A 12,231-nucleotide genomic window follows, 5' to 3' on the forward strand; every position below is an offset into this window, starting at 1 on the left:
ATATATATAAATAAAAATTTCTTTATATATATAATTTATATTTAGTCTCCAAAAGGATAAAATACCTAGTAATAAACCTAATCAGGGACATAAAAGGCTTACATGAGGAAAACTATAAAGCACTATTGCAAAGAAATAAGAATGAAATACATAAATGGAAAATTTCATTCCATGCTCATGGCTAGGACTTGAGCATTTTGAAAATGTTAATAGTACCAAAAAGAGATCGTTTGATTTAATGATATTCCAATGCAGAGTCCAACAGCAGACTTCATAGCATCAAAATTTAAATTTTTAACCTACAATTTTATTTATAAAGAGGCCCTGCATACCTAAGATACGACTAAAGGACAAATTAGGAGCCTTTATACTTCCTAATCTCAAAACTTACTATGCTTACTATGGTCACAGTTATCAAAAGAGCCTGATACTGGTTCACAGACAGACACATAAACCAATTCAACAGAATTGAGAGCACAGAAGTAAATCCATCCATCCATCCATGGGTAGCTGATCTTTAACAAAGGCTCAGAGTCCATTCAGTAGGAAGAAGCAGTTGGACAGAGAATCAATGGCAGCAACAAATAAACCTGAGTAGGATGCATAAGACATCACCACCCAGAAATCAACCCACTTAGAGCCGTATTCAAAGTGAAACAATGAAAAGAAGTAGTCTCTTTAACAAATGGTGCTGGCAAAACTGACTATCTACAAAAAATGAATCAGGATCCAAGCACCATGCACAAAAACAAACCAAAGTGGATCAAAGACTTAATGTTAAAACTATCAGGTTTTTGGAAGCTAGTGTAGTCAAAACCCCAACCAGGAAAAACCAAACTCACTGCCATCAAGTGGATTCCGACTCCTAACATTTTATAGGAGTAGAAAACCTTGTCTGTCTCCCGCAGAGCAGCTGGTAGTTTCAAAATGCAGAGCCCTGTGCATAACCACTACCCCACCAAGGCTCGACCATGCCACTGGGAGCCTAATTTTCACCACACATAGTTTATCAAGCAAAACTAAAATTTCATAGACCAAAGATAAATTAGTAACTAGAACTTTCCCCAAAAATGGAGTACTTAAGCACATCAAATACCACTAAGAGAGTGAAAAGAGAACCTAGGGGCTGGGGGAAAATCTTTGGAAAGGACACATCTGATAAGGGTCTCATCTCTCTACAATCGGTAAAAATGTCAACACAACCACAAAAAGACAAGCAAGGCAATTAAACAAATGATTTAACTCTCTAAGGCACAATCTCTTCATCTTCTAAATATGTTATAGTATGCCTGACAAGGTGGCTGAATGGTTAAGGTGATGGACTGCTAAGCCATTGTGCTCTGCACGCGTGGGTGCGAATCCCATCCTCCTCGGTTTGCGGAGCTTTTCTTAAATCCTCTGTTGGATCAAGTAACCAAACGCACCATTTCCCTTTGATGAGTTAATTAATTCCCAGTGAACTGTATGTGTTGGTGAGTTTGTCTTCCCAGATGAGTAGTCCCTGAAAATCAGGACAATTATCATGCCTCTGAAGGATTTACAGTAAATATGTAAAAGTAGCCCATTAATGGAATTATTGTGGGTATTACGTAGTGTTTGCTTAATCACCTAGTACAGAGCTCAGCAAACAATTATGTGAATGAAGAGTAAAACAACAACTCTCATCTTCTGTTAAAAGAGCAGCAGCAATTCTTTTTTCATATTGATAAAATAAAAGTGCCAAGAAATAAAATACTTAAGGTAACTTGATTTTAACAGAAGCACAAATTAACATATAAGCCAGCATCTCTCAAACTGAGCTCTACCAAGCCTGAACTATAATTGAGTAGCCTTGTGCGCATAAGAAAGGGGGTACTACGCTCAACCTGCAGGGACATCAACCGCTCTTAGAGAATCATAATGCCTATTAGCACATTAAAGGCTCCAAACTTTTTTTGTAAGCAGGAGCTGTTACTTTATTTAACCCATTGGCCTCTAAATTTAATTGATCATAAGATAGAGGGGGCAGGGAGGGGGAAAATGAGGAGCTGATACCAAGGGTTCAAGAGAAAACGTTTTTTTGAGAATGATGATGGTAGTAACAAATGTACAAATGTGCTTGACACAATGGATGGATGGATGGATTGTGATAAGAGTTATATGAGCCCCCAATAAAATGATTAAAAAACAAAAAAGAAAAGGGGGGAATATTCTTTATGTTGATGCCATATAAACAGCAGTCATTAATGTAAGAAATCTTGTTACTCATTAATGTAAGCAATCACGTAGATTTTAGGTTATACATATTAACTTATTTTACAAAATTTAAGGAAACTAGAAAGTCAAAATCTGACAACTACTTTTCAGTTAGCATCATTTAAGTGACTTTCAAAGTTTTAAATGTAAGGTGCCATGGAAATTTTCAAACTCAAAGGCTATATTTAAAAAACATGTTAAAGTGACTGAATTTGAGTCATATTCTTTAGCTTTACCTGGTTTGTATATACAAAGAACTTACTTGGTCTAGAATTCAAACGTGTCATTATTTACACTCTCTTACACCACTTTTCCTTCCCATCTATGTAAAAGCATAAGCTAAGGTGAAAAAACATTTTTTTCACTTACCTAATATTTTCACAGCACAATGAGGACTTTCTAAGACAATCCCTTCTTCTGTATCAAATATAGGGTTATCTATTCCAGTCTTTGGAGGAATTTGGGCTAGTTTCTTAAGTCTCATAGAAGAATTAAGGTCAAGTTCTTGTTTTTTCCCTTCTTCCTCTCGCCTACGCCTCATGTCTTCCTGTTGTTGCCGAATGCGTTCCAACTGTGCACTTCTCCGTACTGGCATCATCCTGGTGCCCAAATCTCCGGGGCAGTCAACAGCCATCTCTCGGTGCTTCTGGTGTTCCTCTGGTGATGCAAGATCAACATTTTTTACTTCGTTGTCTGATTCCTCTGTAACATGCCCATTCATATGAGATGTTGTCATGGTTATTTATAAAAACCTGTACCACTTTTTATAAATCAATTTTTCCTATAAAGCCAATTCTCTTGATTCTGTAGTATAAATTCCATGTTACTTCAACAACAAAAAAAAAAACACACAAAAACTTCTCACATAATAAGGCTATGAAAAAATATCCACGAAGGAAATCTAAGGGAAAAGATGAAGGGGAAAAAAGTATAAGAATCACAATTCAAAAGCAAATTTCACAGTTAATTTCTAATCTCACACAACACAGAATGTATCTCCTGAATATATATTATTATTTTGCTATATGGGTTGAGTACTTTCCTTTCAAAGACTTTAGATTCTGATTCTATAACTTCCTCTAGCTTTATGATTTGAGGCCAATTGGTCACCCTCTTTGAAGAACCTCAGATTCAGATTTCTCATAAGATTGTTGTGAGTTTTAAATGTTTTGAGTGTTAAAACTAAAAACATATCATTGTTAGTATTAATTTCATTCTCTTATTATCCTTTGCTATATTCTAGACAAGAAAAATGTTTTACTGGGCAGGCTTTTCATTAAGCCATGCCATCTCTCCGTCATAAAAATAGGCAGACTGTTTAAATATGTAGAAGCCCACACATTAAATCTAAATCTAATTAATCTTCATCCAGTCAAGGCTTCAAAAATATTTACAATAATAAGCCTACTTCCTCCTTGAGTTGAGTATCACTTTATTAAGAGGGTTGGTTAGAGAATGATGCCAACTAAGCAAAAGTTTTCTTCTTCTGATAATAGTTCTGATGCCAGCTAATCTTCTCTCAACTGTCCAGTGCAGCGGGTCTCAACCTCCAGGTCGTGACCCCTTTGGGGTTCAAAGGATCCTTCATAGGGTTGCCTAAGAGTCCAGGTGTCCTCAAACTACAACCACGGGCCACATGCGGCCTGCTGAGAACATTTATCCAGACTGCCGGGTGTTTTTGCCCCGTTTGTTTTTTCACTTCAAAATAAGATGTGCAATGTGCATAGGAATTCATAGTTTACTTTAAACTATAGTCTGGCCCTCCAACGGGTCTGAGGGACAGTGAACTGGCCCCTGTTTACAAAGTGAGGACCCTGCTGCCAAGACCATCGGATAGCACCTATTTCCCATGGTCTTAGGGAGTGAGCCGCGTCTCCAGGCGGTTCCACCCACATGTGGATCAGCCCACATACGAGTACCCGAGTGAGTACCCAGCGTGAAGACTGTTACCCATGCTACACCGTGCTTCAAGACAACATTTCATTTATTTGTCATTAGAAATAAATATTTCACAATATATAATTACATATTGTTTTGTGATGAATCACTATGCTTTAAGAATGTTAAATTTGTAACAATGAAAATAACATCCTGCATATCAGATATTTACATTACGATTCATAACAGTAGCAAAATTACAGTTATGAAGCAGCAATGAAAATAATGTGATGGTTGGGGTCACCACACGAGGAACTGTGTGGAAGGGTCGCGGCATGAGGGAGGTGGAGAACCACTGCTCTAGAGCGACAGCGACAAGTTCTGCAGACCTGGCCTGCCATAAAAACCACTAGGGCCAACAGACAAATCTATGGGTGCAAGCGACATGACCAACAGAATTATATTTTCACATGAATTTTAGGGGATTCTTCTGACTTCCATCTAAATTTAGCTTCTCTGCTTTATAACTACAATGATTTACGCAAAATACCTTATTTACCATTAGACTGAGCTTCATGTGTTGATTACAAGAACACACAATATTCAGCTAATTTAATGATTTCATTATAAGCAAAATTTGTATAGGAGTTATTGTATTTATGCACTTAATTTTAATTTTGAAAATCTAGGAGTGTACATACGCCCAGAAAGTTAAGTTTTCTCTATGCAAAATGTACTGGGTATTGAAAAATCAAAGTTAAGAATGAGAAATTTATTTTTTACTTCATATGTATACTACACCACAAAACTTTTTTTGTGATATTCAAAGTGTCACCTTAAAAACTTTCAGACAGTACCCTTCCTTGTTCACTTAAAGACCATGGGAGCGAAAACAGGTTAGGTGATCAGAGTCAAAGTTCTCATGTTTAGACTATTATCATACTGTTCTATCTGAATCTACTCTCTTCCTCTGCAAAAAAAATCCGCAACCTCATAATCCGCTTAAAATTCCATTTGATCATCTCCCTTGGAGTGTTCACAGCCCACTGGAAAAGAATGCAAATAAAATAAATGATGGCTCTCTCCCACAGTTGATCTCGCCTCACTAGATTAAATATCTACTACAGACAGGAGTTATATTATATTTTTATACCCCTGTTGTTTATTAGCACAATAAAATACCTACAAGAAATGCCCAATAAATACTTGTTGAACTGAATTTTAAAATGACAACACAGGCTGCACAAAGTGGATTCTAAAATTTAGTCTGTAGTAACTGTGGCAGGAAACAAAATATAAGGACACACTGGGCTTTTTTTAGCTATATTTCAAAGAACAATGAAAAATTACGCAGATTTAAATTTCAAATCTAGTCACCTAGAAGGGTATGTGGCAGGCAGGGGGAAACATATGGCCACCCGGAAGGTGGAGAATGCGGGTAAAGGCAATTTCAGAAAGGCGAATACAATGCAGGAAAACCAGATGGGACAATGGGAGGATGCAGTACATGAATAACGTGTAACTGGAAAGGCCATCAATGGGCTAAATGGAGATGTGTTAAGAGGTAAAAGATTTTTTTACCTTACCCTGAAAAATAGTTAAGAATCACTAAAGGATTTTAAGCAGCAGATGATTACGTTCAATTTTATAGAAAATATAAAGACTAAAGTGGGGAGGATTGCCTCAAGGATGGCAATGGAAAGTTTAAAGCAGCGGTTCTCAACCTGTGGGTTGCAACTCCTTTGGGGGTCGAACAACCCTTTCACAGGGGTCACCTAAGACCATCGGAAAACACATTATTTCCGATGGTCTTAGGAACTGAGACACCGCTCCTCTATCCGTCTCCAGGCAGGTCCACTCATCTGAGTACCCAGTGTGATGTGACATCATCACGCCAACCCCATCACATACACCTTGTACAACAAATACAGGTGTATGTGACAGGGTTGGCACCATAATGTACTTATGTGGACCAAGTCACACATGTGTAGAGAGCAGCTACTCTGTTAAAAGTAGCTACTGTGTTGAAAACAGCAGTGTTGGAGGAAAACAACCCTTCATAAATTATAATTACTGGGTAAATGTAAAATCATGTACTGTAAAATCATCAATTACTGCAAATATATATATATATATACATACCATGGGAACTTCATTTGGATGCTGATCAGTCTTTTTATATTCATCTGTGGTTATGTTCAATTTGCAATAATTAAAATATATCCTGTATATCAGATATTGATATTATGATTCATAACAGTAGCAAAATTACAGTTATGAAGTAGCAACAAATATAATTTTATGGTTGGGGTCACCACAACATCAGGAGCTGTATTAAAGGGTCGTGGCATTAGAAGATTGAGAACCACTGGTTTAAAGGCAGCTGTAAGAAATAGGATCCTGAATTAAGACAGTCAGAGAAACATATTTAAGAGATAGTTAAGACAAAGAATCAATGAAACTTGGTGTGATGTCTACATTCATATACGAGAAACAAAATGACTGGAACAGTAGGGCAAGGATGAAGAGGAAGTTTTAGTAATAGTAGTAGCAGTAGGAATAGCAACTACAACTAACATTTACTAAGTACTTCTTTATGTGCCAAATAAAATTCTAAACACTTCACACAGTGAAATATGTATTCACTCATTTAACTCCAGAAATAGGTTCAAACATGCCTCTCTTACAGAGTGAGGATTGGAGGCTAAGGTAGGCCTTGAAGAAGAGGACAGAAAACAAAGAAGGAGAAAAAAGGCATGGAAAAAGTACAAGGTTAGTGTAATTAGTCAGTTTGTACAAAAAAGCAGTGGACAATATGGCTAGAAAACATGGTTGCATACAGTTAATGAAAGGTCTTGGATGTAAGTCTTCACTCTCTAGGCATAAGAACACTATCAAAGATTTTGAAGAGCAATGATTTAGACAAATCTCTAACTGAGCATTTATCCCTGGCTAGGAACCTGGGTTATAGAAACAGGATCCCTGCCCACACTTGTCTACCTAAATGTCCTATAAAGATCAAGAAATTTTAAAATCCACCATTAAAATTCATATAGAATGCCATAACTTTGGCATTAAACACGATCCATGAATATTTCAGCTTACATATAAAGCCAATACATACAATAAAGAGTCCCTGTCCAAAGAGATTCCATTCTACCTCTCAAAAATGAAGCCCTTTTCATCATACAAAAGCCTGTATACGACTGAATGAGAGAATGACTTCTTTTTATGAAAATAATAGACAGGCCAGGGAATCTGCTTCAGAAGAAGCACCCTTAAAAACCCTATGGAGTTCTCTACACACAGGACTGTCCGCAGTCAGAATCGACATGAAGGCAACCAACCGACAATATGCAACTAATGCAATGACAAGCTACTGGCCCCAAGCTATTCCTTCCTTCTCAGTCCAAACGTCTTAAAGATCCACATTTCAAATCCTTACCAGAATCCTAGTCCCCGCACCCTCCTAAAAATAATTTTTTAAAATGTATTTTGAACTACGTATTGCTAACAAGTCGATTTCAACTCACGGTGACCCTATAAAACAGAGAACTGCTCCATAGGGTTTCCAGGTTGTAAATCTTTATGGAAGCAGGCTGCTACATCCCACAGAGTGCTGGTGAGTACAAACAGCCAGCCTTTTGGTCAGGAGTAGCCACGTGCTCTGACCACTGTGCCATCCTTCAAACTCCTGGGGGAGAGAGGGCTTTGTTGTGTGAATTAGCTAGGAGAGTAAAAGGAAGCTAAATAAGCTGCATTGGGGATAGGCAAATGACTGAGGAGGAGATCCTCAAATAGCCTGAGGAGTTCAGGACCGTCAAAGCTCAGTACCAAGAAGCAGACCCATTGGTGTATGAGCTGCGGAACATGACATATTAGCAGGAAGACAATTTCCTCTGGATAATTTTCCTGATTTCTAAGCAAAATCAAATACAAAAATATACTTCATATGCATAAAACACAGTTCGTTTACACTAATGTCCAGAACTCCTGAATTTTTTCAATTCATCCATTCTCCCCTTCTCTTGCAAGTAATGCCCTTTGACCAGCAGCTGGGAAGTCTCATTTTAAATGAACAGCATTCCTCAGACATTCTAAGTGGTTGGACTATTTGCTTCCATAGAAACAGCTTTGTCAGCTAACTTAGGCTTCAGGCCAAGAATAGTGAAAAGAACTTACATTATTCAAATTAGACAGACCTTGTCTGCTATCCTCTTGGTTTCTTTTCTTTGGTTTTTCACAGAATTCAGGCTTTCTGGGTCTGTAAAATAGAAAAGTGAGATGATTAATCAAGTATAAAAGTATCCAATGCTTTTTTTTTCCCCAGAAGAAAAAGGTGACAGGTTAATTTAATAATAATTCTGGTCACAGATCACTGTAGTTTCATAGTAGGAAGCTGTAAAAAATATACCTACACCTATCTAATGGGCATTAACGTAAACTTAATGTCAATAATGTAAATCAATATGGGAGAAAGATAATCAGTTGAAAAGCTTTTTAAAATGGCATAAACCATTTTAGCAGGTTTTAAAAATGATGTTTTGGCCTTGAAAAATTCCAACAAATGGTAGTTTTTGTTTATTTAAGTACACTGCTGTGTCAATTTATGATGCCAAGAAAAAAAGAAATTTAGAATCCAAAAACACAATTTTTTTTGACACAGGAACCACACAGTTAATTAGAGAAGTAATATTTGTGCTGTAATGAAGACCATGAAAGAGAATTCTACACTAATGGAACTTACATTTGATAGAATAACATAAATAAGAAGCAAACAAATCAATATGATGAACTACAATAAAAGGCTAGAGGGAGAATAAAATAGTACAGATCAGGGCAAAATAGACAAGATGGTTAAGGACTATCTACTGTAAGAGGCAATATTTGAATTAAATGACATAGATTAGCCATGTGAAGATCCAGAAATAGAAAGGTTCCAGATTGAGGGGCACACAGCAATTGCCCATATACAGTCCCTCAACATCTCAATTTCACTATATCCTAAACTGACTTCAATTTCTTCCCTACTTCAGGCACTCTTTGGGTTATAAATAAATGTGTCTTTAACTTTAATTCAGAGTTAAGTGGGAACAGGAGCCTACATTCTTATACAGCCTTGCTATCAAATTATCATTAAGGAGCCCTGCTGGTGTTGTGCACTGCTAACTACTAGGTCAGTGGTTCAGACCTACTAGGTGCTTTGCTGGGGAAAAATGGGGCTACCTGCTCCTGTACCAAGATACAGCCTTGGAAACCCTACATAGAGTTGCTATGTGTCAGAATTAACTCGCTGGCAGCTAGTTAAGTGTCATTTCATGCTTTGATAGCATTAAGCATTGGCTACTAACCACAAGGTCAGTGGTTCAAATCTACCAGCCACTCCCAAGGGGAAAGATGAGGCAGTTTGCTTCCATAAATACACACAGTCTCAGAAACCCAAAGAGGACAGTTCTACCCTGCTCTAAAGAGTGGCTATATGTCAGAATCAACTCTATGTCATTGAGTTTAGTTAGGCCTTTCTATGATTCAAAAGTTGTGTGTGCAGCATGGTGAATGTGATAAAAAAATTTTGTTTGGAGTAAGGGTTGTTCAATCATTTCAAAGTGATGGCAAATTTACCTGGTATTAAAGGGCAAAATAGCTGTCCCTCAGGAGGAAGATGAGGTTGTCTGCTCCCTTTTAGACTTAAAGTATTGTGGAGAAACTCTAGGAGGGTATGGGAATCAACTTGATGGTTTAGTTATTGTCTTGTCCCGAAGTCCTAGCTCAGTATATGACCACTATCTCCAAATTTTTATATTCTTCGCCTGGCAAGATCTTAAGATTCCATAATATTTTTAATATCCACTATCCTAAATTAAACAGTCACTCTTTTCTCATCTAAATTATCTTAGCAGTTTGATTTCCATTTCCTCCCTAACTGTCCCTAGTCCCATGTGACTAAAACATTCCCTTTTCCAAGTCCCAATTCAAACACTTTCTTGTCTAGGAAATCATTCTTATTTTAATCAGCAAAGCATTAATTCTCTTTTCTCTGAATTCCCATAATTTCATCCATATCAAAGGACAGGAAAAGGGATAACAAATGAGACAGAGAACAAAATAAAATTGGAAGAAGTTTAAAAATGTAAACTATTGCACTAAGCATAAGATATTGACTCTTGCTATTTAAGACATATTGTCTGATAATGTTAAATCTGATTCTAACAACCTGAGGTTGTAAGTTTTTATGTATGCAGATAGGCTCATCTTTCTCATGAGGAGCAGCTGTAGGGTCATTTATAAGGGGAGGAAACATTAACAAGGATAAAATCCAACAAAATAGAACCCAAAATTCTCATTTTCAAAACGCAGAGATACCTGAGTAGGGAAAGGATGATCTTTTCAACAAGTGGCACTGTGGCAAGTGGATGGTTACATTGGTGGGAGGGGGGTTTGAAACTATACAAGTGGAGAGCAAATATTTTGAGAATGATGAGAGCAATGAGTGTACAAATGTGCTTGACACAATTGATGTATGTGTGGATTGTGATAAGAGTTGTATGAGCCCCCAGTAAAATGATTTTTTAAAAATTAGACTCCACAAAAAAAGCAGGACACGGGGGAAAAAAATCTTTGTTGCTTGACTTAGGCAAAGATTCTTAAAACAAAAGATGTAAAAGCCGCAAACCATAAAAAGGTAACAAGGCAAGTTCAACTCATCAAAACTATAAACATTGCTTCATTAAAAAAAAGGGAAGAAAATGATAAGGCAAGCTAGAGACAGAAAGTTTTCATCAACATATGAAGAACCCCCTGCTGTTATTGTCAGAGTGCACTAACTAGCTGCACCCGTAAGTACAACAGAATAAACTGTTGCTCAGTAATGTGCCATCTTCACCATCATGGAAAAGAATCTTACAATGATAGTAAGTCAAAAAGAGCTGCTGGGAGCCACTGACAAGTATGTACTCAAGTATCAGCCGACCTGAGTATCAGCAGAAGCACCTAACTTTACCACAAAAACGGCATTAAAAACGTGCTGAAAAACTTGGCCTATACGCGAGTATATACGGTAATTTTGTCAGAATGCTATATTATTGGGCAGGTAAAAACTAGTTACGGTTGTGCTAATTCATGGCGAGGGTAAAAAAAAAATTTAATCGTAAGTCAAAAAAATTAAGGCAAGATATTTGCCTACTTCACCAAGGAAAACAACTGGGTAAAAATAAACTTCTGTATACTTAATATTATTTCTTATTAGGGTTATGCAAAATAAAACCACAATGAAATAGTGGCATAAGGAAAGACATATAGATCAAGAGAATAGAAATGAATCGAGAAATATATTCAGATTTTTGTAGTGAACTGATTTTCAACCAGATGCCAAGACCATTCAACTGGGGAGAGGGGATATGGTCTTTTCAACAAATGGTCCTGGAACAATGTCTAACCAAATCTCAAAGAATAAAGTTGGATTCTTACATCACATCAAACATAAAAATTAACTCAACATGCAAAAAAGATAAATGTCACAGCAAAGATAAAAAATCTCTCTTAGAAGAAAGCATAGACATACATCTTTGTGTTAGGCAACGGTTTCTTGGATAAATCAAAAGCATAAGCAGATTACATCAAATAGCAAACAAAGATAGGAAGAAATGCTCACCACCACCACCACCACCACCCCCACCCCGATCTAGGAAACCACTTCACACCAACAGTAACAGTCAATTTCCAAAAAACAGAACAACAAAACGCTGGAGAGGTTGCAAAGAGGTTAACTGGATCCTCAAACATTGCTGATAGGTTTATAAATATGCACAGCACTATGGAAAGTGATGTGGCACTACCTAAAACTGGGAATAGAAATTCCATATGATCCAGCAATACCTCTGCTGACTATGTACTCTAAAAAAGTAAGAGCCAGAGCACGAACTGACATACACCTCTATATTCATCTTGGTACAGTTCACATGGCCAAGAAGCTGGAAACAGCCCAAATATCTCTCAATAGCAGAATGGGTAAGAAAGCTGTGGTACATAGTGGGAGGGCTTGCTTTACCTGACTTTAGCACATACTATACAGCCACAGTTGTCAAAACCGTGTGGTATTGGTACAATGACAGATACTCA

At 37.2% G+C, this 12,231-nt stretch overlaps 1 protein-coding gene across 5 annotated transcripts in view; it reads right to left on the reverse strand.

Annotated features, from left to right (window-relative positions):
- PALS1 (protein associated with LIN7 1, MAGUK p55 family member) overlaps window positions 1-12,231 on the reverse strand; it is a 99,708-nt gene that overhangs the window by 57,754 nt on the left and 29,723 nt on the right. For 2 of the 5 annotated variants that reach the window (XM_045287687.1, XM_045287686.1), the window contains 2 exons: window positions 8,316-8,377; window positions 2,605-3,136 (listed from right to left, as the gene is read on the reverse strand). In XM_045287687.1, the coding sequence (XP_045143622.1) occupies window positions 2,605-2,971 (367 nt within the window). In that variant the 5' untranslated portion in view covers window positions 2,972-3,136; window positions 8,316-8,377. Of the gene's footprint in view, window positions 1-2,604; window positions 3,137-8,295; window positions 8,378-12,231 lie in introns of all 5 variants that reach the window. The other 3 variants (XM_004698660.2, XM_045287685.1, XM_045287688.1) reach the window with 2 other exon arrangements.

This window comes from Echinops telfairi, unplaced genomic scaffold (assembly GCF_000313985.2).
Source record: "Echinops telfairi isolate 266 unplaced genomic scaffold, ASM31398v2 ScPeMD7_18;HRSCAF=68, whole genome shotgun sequence".
NCBI lineage: Eukaryota > Metazoa > Chordata > Mammalia > Afrosoricida > Tenrecidae > Echinops > Echinops telfairi.